Source organism: Elephas maximus, chromosome 17, assembly GCF_024166365.1.
Source record: "Elephas maximus indicus isolate mEleMax1 chromosome 17, mEleMax1 primary haplotype, whole genome shotgun sequence".
NCBI classification, from domain to species: Eukaryota; Metazoa; Chordata; class Mammalia; order Proboscidea; family Elephantidae; genus Elephas; species Elephas maximus.
In genome coordinates, this window is record NC_064835.1 from 80,332,729 (window position 1) to 80,341,151 (window position 8,423).

The following is an 8,423-nucleotide window of genomic DNA, read 5'->3' on the forward strand; positions in this document are numbered from 1 at the left end:
CGAAGTCCTGTTTTTCAGACAGGGCTAGATGGAGTTACACCTCATCATGTCAGTTACCTCTAAAGAAATGAAATTACGTGTCCTAGGAGCAGTTACGAGTGAGCCACTAATTGACCATGGGACTTTGAGTCTCTTACCTGTGCCTTGCTCCTTTTGTTTGCAGATAAGAGTGCCAGGGAATTAGATTAATTAAACCCTGGTGGCATAGTGGTTAAGTGCTACGCCAAAAGGTCAGCAGTTCAAATTCACCTTGGAAACTCTATGGGGCAGTTCTACTCTGTCCTGTAGGGTCACTATGAGTCGGAATCGACTCGACGGCATCGGGTTTGGTTTTTTTTGGTTTTATTCAGCTCTAACATTACATGATTTTATTATAAGACTTGCTTAAAAATAACAGAGCTCAGCAAAGGATTGAGAAGAGGGTCTTGGATAGAAGCTTAAGCAATATCTGACTTCTCAGGCAAGCAGCAATCACTTTTGTTAAAAAAGAAACAAAACAGTTTTGCAGCTTTTTTATTCCTCTAAAAAAAAAATTTTTTTTTTTTAGTTACTAAAGAGTGGAGCCCTGGTGGCACAGTGGTTAAATGCTCAGCTGCCAAGCAAAGGGTTGGCACTTTGAACCCACCAGCCACTCTGTGGGGGAGAGATGTGGCAGTCTGCTTTTGGAAAAATTACAGCCTTGAAAACCCCATGGGGCAGTTCTGCTCTGTCCAGTAGGGTCACTATGAGTCGAAATCAACAGGTTGACAACAGGCTCGGATTAGTTACTAAGGATGGTTTTTATTTTCACCCCAAAATGCCTATTATAGTCTGTTCCAGGAAGTGAACATTAAAGCAGTCCTCAACAGTAACAGTAATCTGTAGGGTAGGGCGTGTCAACTGTGAAAAGCTGGAAAATAGATACTTAAGTTATTACTACGTGTGACATAATTCTTGGTCTTTTGCAGATGACGTTAAAAGGAAGCTCAGTTCAGCTCTCAGACAAAAAGCTTTGCCAGGTGTGCCAAAACCCCTTTTGTGAGCCTGTGTTTGTTAGATATCCAAATGGTGGGCTTGTCCACACCCACTGCGCTGCAAGCAGACACACGAACCCAAACTCACCCAGCCGTGGCAACCGGACTTGAAAAAACCCCACCTGAGGATGTGGGTGGACTCGTAGCTCTTTACCAAGCCTGCTGGTGGCAGAGAGCAACCAAGAGGAAGAGGTTACATCCTGGGTGCTGGGAGACTTCAGTCAATGTGAAATGAGGACTCTTTAACTGCTGACCACTTTATATGAATGTAAATGGAAAATACCTTAAAATACCCAACATAGAGACGTTCAACAGTTAACTTGTCCAGGTACATAGTAATAAAAAAAAAAAGTCTCCTTTGGAAAAAAAAAGTGAGCCTTTGCTGTGCTATCCAGACACGTTGGATTCCCCACCACCCCGCCCCCCTGTATTTTGCAACACGAATTTGCACTGAAAACATTTTGCGTCCACGTGGCATGGAGATAAAGCCTCTCTCAACGGGGACTGGCAGGGCACAGAGCTCCGCAGTGGGCAGGTTTCGCTGGAGACATCTTTCCTTCCTATGTCCATGCCCTCTCTGTCCACGCACACAGCCATTTGGTGTGTCCCTGTCCACTCTCCAGGGTTATATAGTGAGCTCTTCCTTTGCCCTTAGAGATGGCTGACCTTAGGGAAAAATTTGTGTTCTTTCTTACTTCCTGTCCATCCCTCAACCCCGGAAAGATTCTGCCTTTTTTACCAAAGCTCTTGCTTTTGGGTAAATTTGTATGCTTCTAGCTGCATAGCAAGTAAAGGCCTATTAGAAACGATAAAGCCTCCCAGAGAGAAGCAGCGTTCACCATTTGGAAGATGACAGCAGTGTCAGGAACAACACAGTGGCCAAGGCCCAGCTGTGTGTCGTCGCATCTGCTGATTTGAAACCCCACGATCAATATATTTGACTAAAAAAATTTTATTCGAACTTAAATCATATTCACCTGTTTTCTCTTGTTCAGAAATTCATCTGTCATAGTCTTTAGAGATATTTTTTTCTCATTAAAATGTGCCTCCTGTTCAGTACTTGGGAAACTAAAAGGGAAGTATTGATGAGCACAAATGAAGCCTTGTTGTCCCGGGAGCCCTTAACCTCACACGCTCAGCAGGGCAGGTGGTGGGGAAAGCTGCCTTTCCACGGGTGATGGAGAAGCTCTTTCCTGACGGCACCGCACGGAAATAGGCTGCCTTACCTCACAGAGTGCTCTGCACGCCTGCCCCCAAGTTACCGATGACAGAAAGACGCCTCTCATTCCTGACAGACTGCGAGTTCATTTCGTGTTTCCGTAGCCATTGGTGATAAGCTGAAGCTGTCGTACTTTCACTGCCCCCTTTTGAATTTATTCATCGTGATCATTGATTCTATTAGAAACTAACAATAAAGAAGCTATACCCCGATTGGATTACTTAGAACAGAAGCATTAGCTTATATGTGTGACAAGAAGCGACCCTGGAGAACACCCTCTCTTCTTCAGCCGAAGTCTTAGGTGGAATGAAGAGCTCCTTCCTATCTTTAAGAAATAATGGGTTTTTTGTTTGTTTGGTTTTTGCCTTTTGTAACTCATAAATGGGCCAAGAAGCAAAGCATCAATGCATTGTTAGGGGAATTGACACCATTCTTTCCTATGTCTCCATTACCTAAAGAAGAAATGATTACAGAATTCTCCTTGTAGCTCAACTGTGTGCTTTGTAAACTGGTATGAATTTGAAGCCTGGTTTTACACCGTGGATGACTGTGTCACAGAGTGGTCATATGATAACGTCACATCTGTTATCATTACAACTTGTGAATTTGAGTTTATTATAACTTGTGAGTTGGAATTTGGTAACTCAAAGATAAGTTACCTTTTTATGCAACATTGCACTTTTAAAAGCACTGTTTCTCTACACGCGAAATGGGTAAAAGCTAGAAAAAAGCCTTGTGATTGCTCATCCCTAACTTGAGGACACCATTCTCATTTTTCTCTGAACATCGATCAATGTTTTGAAATGTTTATGTTTTAAAATAATGAGAACTAAAGTAGAACAGTTTTCCGTCTCCACTGCACTATTTAACACAAGCAGAATTCTGTGACAATGTGCAGAATTGTCTCGTATGTTAAAAATCAGACTTTCTATAATCAACTGTTCTCTAACTTCCACAAAGCCCTTTTCTCAAATAATATTTTTAAAAGAAATATATGGTTCTTTCCAACAGACCTGTTTTGTGACTGTGCTGTTGAATAAAGCAATTAGAACCATCACTCGGCCCCTTTTCTCCTCATTAGGTTCAGTGTAACCATTCTAGTTAAACAGCATGAACTAAACTCGGTTTACATTAATGTTCTCTGGGCAATAGTATTTAATTTTATGAACTGTTTATCTGCTGTTGCCTATCAAGTATTAATGTAAAAGTGTCATGTAGGTTGTAGAACATTGGGTCTGAACTTGGCTGAAAAACTCCTGCTGACACCTTTATAAAATGTATGTGCTGACTTCAAGATTGGAGGGAGACACAGGTGGTCACAGTGCTGCCCGTTACATAGTTAGGATAGTCTTTGCTTTGTGCTCGCTCTCCTGTGGGAACTCTGTCCTTGCAACCTTATTCTATTCTCCTGATTGAGTCCCAAATACCCAAAATGTACAAATGTAAACTTGTTGATTTTATTAAAATTCTTTTAATTCTTTGTTCTTTCTGTACTATTTTTTTGGGGGGGGCAGCACAGGAGTTTATTAGGGAGACTTATATACGAGTCAAATCCTGGGTGGCCACAAAACCAAGTGGATCTCTGCACTCTGCAGGGGGAGGGTGGAGGTTTTATAGCAGTGGTAGACAGTAGTGGCTACATACCAGGTACTTACGTAAGGATGACTTGGCAAACTGTAGTGAACTAGCAGACCACGTGAGGATGTGCACATTCAGCCTCGCAAAGCCTGTTTTCCATTTGGTCTGCCCCTCAAGGCTGGCTTCCTATACATTCCCCTCTACACCCCTCCCTTTTTTTTTTTTTTTTTTTTTTGATAAAAATGAACTTGGTGAAGGAATGGTTTCCATTCACATGGCACCTACATGCTGGTCTAAGGAGCTGTATAACTGAGTTGTCTGTCTTTCTCATTCCCTCCCAGCACCTGCAGAGGACTTGGATTTGTCATCCCTTAAGTCCTTTGTTACGGCTTTCCTAAATTTTAACCTGTTCATGTCTTAATTTATCTGTTACATATTCTTAAGATGCTTTGTTAAATTCTTGTTGAGATATTTAACATGAGATTTCTGGTTACTTCTTATGTCACCTTTTAACCAAATGCTCTTAAATAAGCTTGTTGCTCTTGGGTTTCTAATTCTGAACATATTCAAGGAATGTAATGATTTTTAATGTCACCTTTAAAATTTTACTCTGTTTCTTAGTACCTTGTTCATAGCAGGTCTTTGACAAAACCTTGTTGAATGGATTTCACAGTACTTTCACATGTTCTTTCATTCTAGGTGCTATACTTGTTAGGTGCCATTGAGTCGATTTTCAACTCATAGTGACCCCATTTGAAACAGTAGAACTACCCGTAGGGTTTTCTAAGCTGTGATCTTTATGCGGGAGTCCTGGTGGTGCAGTGGTTAAGAGCTATGGCTGCTAACCAAAAATTCAGCCGTTTGGATCCACCAGCCCACTCCTTGGAAACCCTGTGGGGCAGTTCTTCTCTGCCCTGTTGGGTCGCTCTGAGTTAGAATCAGCCTGATGGCAATGGGTTTTTTGGGGTTTTTTTACATCTTTATGGGAGTGGATCACCAGATTTTTCTCCCATGGAGCAGGTGGGTAGATTCAAACTACTAACCTTTCAGTTAGCAGCTGAGCACTTACCCATTGTACCACCAGGGCCTCTTGGTGCTATGCTAGCCCTGAGAAAAAGCTGTGTTAACATAGATGAGACCCCGATGAGTCTGACTCCATTCTCCATGCCACTTGGGCATATTCTGCATGTAAATATATGTGGGGGATAATAGAGGTAGGATAACATGAGTTATCCTTATTTCAAATTAAAGATTTGCAGATTTCCTGGTCTGTCGCTTCACCAACCAAAAGCTAAAGAGAAAGCCAAAACCTTCTTGAGTCCTCCAACCCAGGGTTCACTGTACTCAAACGGTAGCATTACTGCTTTCAGAAAATCATAAAACAGCAACTTTGGTATTCATTTCTCATTTCTATGTCATTGATAGCCTATAAAGGGAGAGATTTAGGATTCATTGACTGGGAATATTGTGAAAATGCAGAAGACAAGGTCTAGTGGCTAAGAGAGAAAAGGACTGTAAACTGATGTCCTGAGCGTGTCTGTTGGTGGAGGCAAAGACTGCAAAGACTGGTGTCTGACTCAGTTAAATGGGCTGTGACTCGTGTTAGGAGTAATTAGATATTAACTAACACCTCATTTGCTCTTAACAGATCTGTTAACCTTAGCGTTTGAAATGAAAATGTGTAAGAATCCAGACCATATGGACTAGAGGCCCTTTCACCTTCTCAAAAAAGCTAAATGGCTGGAGCACCATCTAAAAGCTTGTTCAGAGTTAAGCACTTGAATTAACGAAGCCTGATTTTCTTTAGCTTGCAGCTGGGGAAGGGAAACAAATAACCATAATTCAGTCTGCAGTCCACAGAGCCGTAAATTAGTTAAACGAGATCATGTGGCAAGAAGAGATTAGAACACAACTCAGAAGGCCAGTTATGACTTGAGAAGTAAAATGTCACTGATGTGGGGAAACCTGGCTCTCACCAGACTCTGACAATTGTGGTTCTGGGTAATCATATCCCCCTCCCCACCCCAATCTTGGTAGTCTCATCCACTATCGGGAGGTGGAGCTGGGTGGTATATGAGGTCCCTTCAGGTGCAAACCCTCTGTTCCAAGCAAGGGAAATGAGGCCAGCAGGAAGCAACCAGGTCTGGGAATGGTCACAGCCCAAGGCTGCTGTGTAGGATCTGGGGCCACTCACGTAGCACCTGGTCCCACCCAGGCCAAGGACTCTGTAGTCCCGTCACACATGTGTCTGAGCGCTTCCAGAATTTCAACATAGTCTACTTTTGCACTGTTCTAATTTTAAAGAAAAGTGCCTCCACGTAGCCTGTACCCCATTGGTTCCAGCTCTGCCTTCTGGAGCTATAAGAGGAATCGGTCAATTGCCCTTTTCGGTAGCTGGCTTTCAGTCTCTTCTCTGGTTTCCTCCAGAGTCTTCCTTCTGCTCTTGACTAAGAATCCCTTTCCCTTTTCTCATGCACTCTGGCTCCTTCAAGGCCTTCACTGTTATGGCCATCTTTTCTCTAGAGAGCATTTTCCTATTGGTCTCACTTGAAATAATCAGTTTTCCTTTTCAAATTCCACTTGTGTTAGACCAAGCTGGGGAGGCCAACTCCCAACCTGATTTCAGTAGGAATGGGAGCCAATGCAGCACAGCCTGTCTTTATTGTTGCTGCCCACCTGACTCATCACAGCCTCTACCTCTACTTCTGTCTTGCTTCCCCCCGCCCCACCCCACGTTTACCGTTTACCGTTTACCCAGAGCCTCTGATGTGCACTATAGAATCAGGGCCGTCAGTCCATCCCCCCTCCCCCTTCACCTTTGTAGTCAGCACAGTAAAACGTAACTACCGAAATCTATTTCTAAATTGGCTTCCCATACACAACTGACTTACAACTGTTGACTTAAGTTCACAAATAAATTAGCCAAAATGTTAAACCTCTGCTTTCTGGAGAATCAGAATACAAGAGAGTGTTTCCCTGGTTTTTGTACAAGATAAAATAATGCACATCTCAAAAGGGATTTGATTTACTTGGTTTTGGTTAATTTACTGTTTTTGCTCTCTTTATGTAAGTAAATACAGAACTCAATTTTCTAAGAAAAGACCATATTACTGATATGACTATATATTAAAATACATTTTCCATGGGTGTTAGTCATCTTACCATCTTTGTTTTTTAAATAATTTACCAAAAGTGTACATGCATGGACTACCTGCATCTATGTATTTTATCTATAATTAGACTTCATATCAACATGTAAAATAGAACCCTATTTCAGCTCACCTGAAAGTCATCCATATATTGTCCTAATCCCCACCATTGGAATAAAACAAGCCAACAAACAAACTCTGTCTCATGAATGGTCTAACGCAGGACCTTAAAAGTGGGTTCAAAATCAGCACAAGGTCTTTGTCAGCCAGGAGAGGTATAAAGACTTCCCATCCATGATATGACATTCTTCATCTACAAAAGTCTGTGTAAAGCCAATTCAGAAGCAAGGACAAGTCTGTATGAAAAAGTGACCAGAGCCAGGGCAGCTACAATGCAGGCCAGGGATATGACAAAGCCATTTGGGGTGGATGCTTAAATGTCAGGCCCCATAACAAAGATTTGCCACATTTTCTATTGATTTTCCAACATTCCTTTATACATTCTCTATACCATCTTTAGAAACGCTGGTGACGTAGTGGTTTAGAGCTATGGCTGCTAACCAACAGGTCGGCAGTTCCAATCCACCAGGCACTCCTTGGAAACTCTATGGGCCAGTTCTACTCTGTCCTATAGGGTTGCTAGGAGTTGGAATTGACGGCAGTTGTGTTTGGTTTTCTTTTTTAATACCATCTTACGGGGGAAAGGCAAGGAAATATGCCCTGCCCCCAAATCCTGATGATATGTCTTTCTTAGACTATTTCTATAGCTATGGCTCCAGTTCTTTCCTTCAAATAGGTCACCCCTAAATGACATCCAGTAAGTGCTGAAAACCTGATGAAGCTGAACTCAGGATAGAAAGAGGGCATTCCCCTTCCTCTCTCTGGAGAGCAAGAAAATAACAACTTTGCAGGCAGTGTAGACAGAACGTGGTAAGCACCTGGCTCTGGGACAGTAAGGGGAGGTATTCTTGTCCTCTTCCAAACATTCAAAATCATGGAAACAATGTCTCAGCAGTTGAGAACGCGCCTGGAATTTTCTCTGGAAGGCTCCTTCTTCCACTGCTGGGAAGAGTCTTGGTGCTGTCTATTTCCCTATGTTTCCACACCTGCATTGCAGCCCTGGGTCTTGGGTAATCTAGTGTGGAATAGCCAACAGCGAAGGTGGTCTGATTACAGGGGGAGGATTGCGTGTACCGAGACATCAAAGGTGTGAGCATCTTGTAAACCCATCATCATCCCTGCTCCCCTAACTCTGGTTTCATGCAATTGAACATTGAAAACGCGCAGGCACGGTGCCAATTTCTTATTTGTGCTTGGTTTGCACCTACGGGTGTAATTTTCAAATGTCCTGTATTTATATAAATGCTAGAAAAAGAGCTGCTTCCCGAGCAGCCGGCAGCACGTTAGCCATTCCCAACCAGCTGTGGCTCAGCCCAGGATACACATCCAGTGGCCAGGAAGATA

At 42.6% G+C, this 8,423-nt stretch overlaps 1 protein-coding gene across 4 annotated transcripts in view; it reads left to right on the forward strand.

Moving 5' to 3' along the window:
- Nucleotides 1-4,031, forward strand: part of TGFBRAP1 (transforming growth factor beta receptor associated protein 1) — a 69,912-nt gene extending 65,881 nt beyond the window's left edge. For all 4 annotated transcript variants that reach the window (XM_049856970.1, XM_049856973.1, XM_049856971.1 and 1 more), the window contains exon 12: nucleotides 948-4,031. In XM_049856970.1, the coding sequence (XP_049712927.1) occupies nucleotides 948-1,124 (177 nt within the window). In that variant the 3' untranslated portion in view covers nucleotides 1,125-4,031. The remainder of the gene's footprint in view (nucleotides 1-947) is intronic.
- The last annotated feature ends 4,392 nt before the right edge of the window (nucleotides 4,032-8,423 follow it).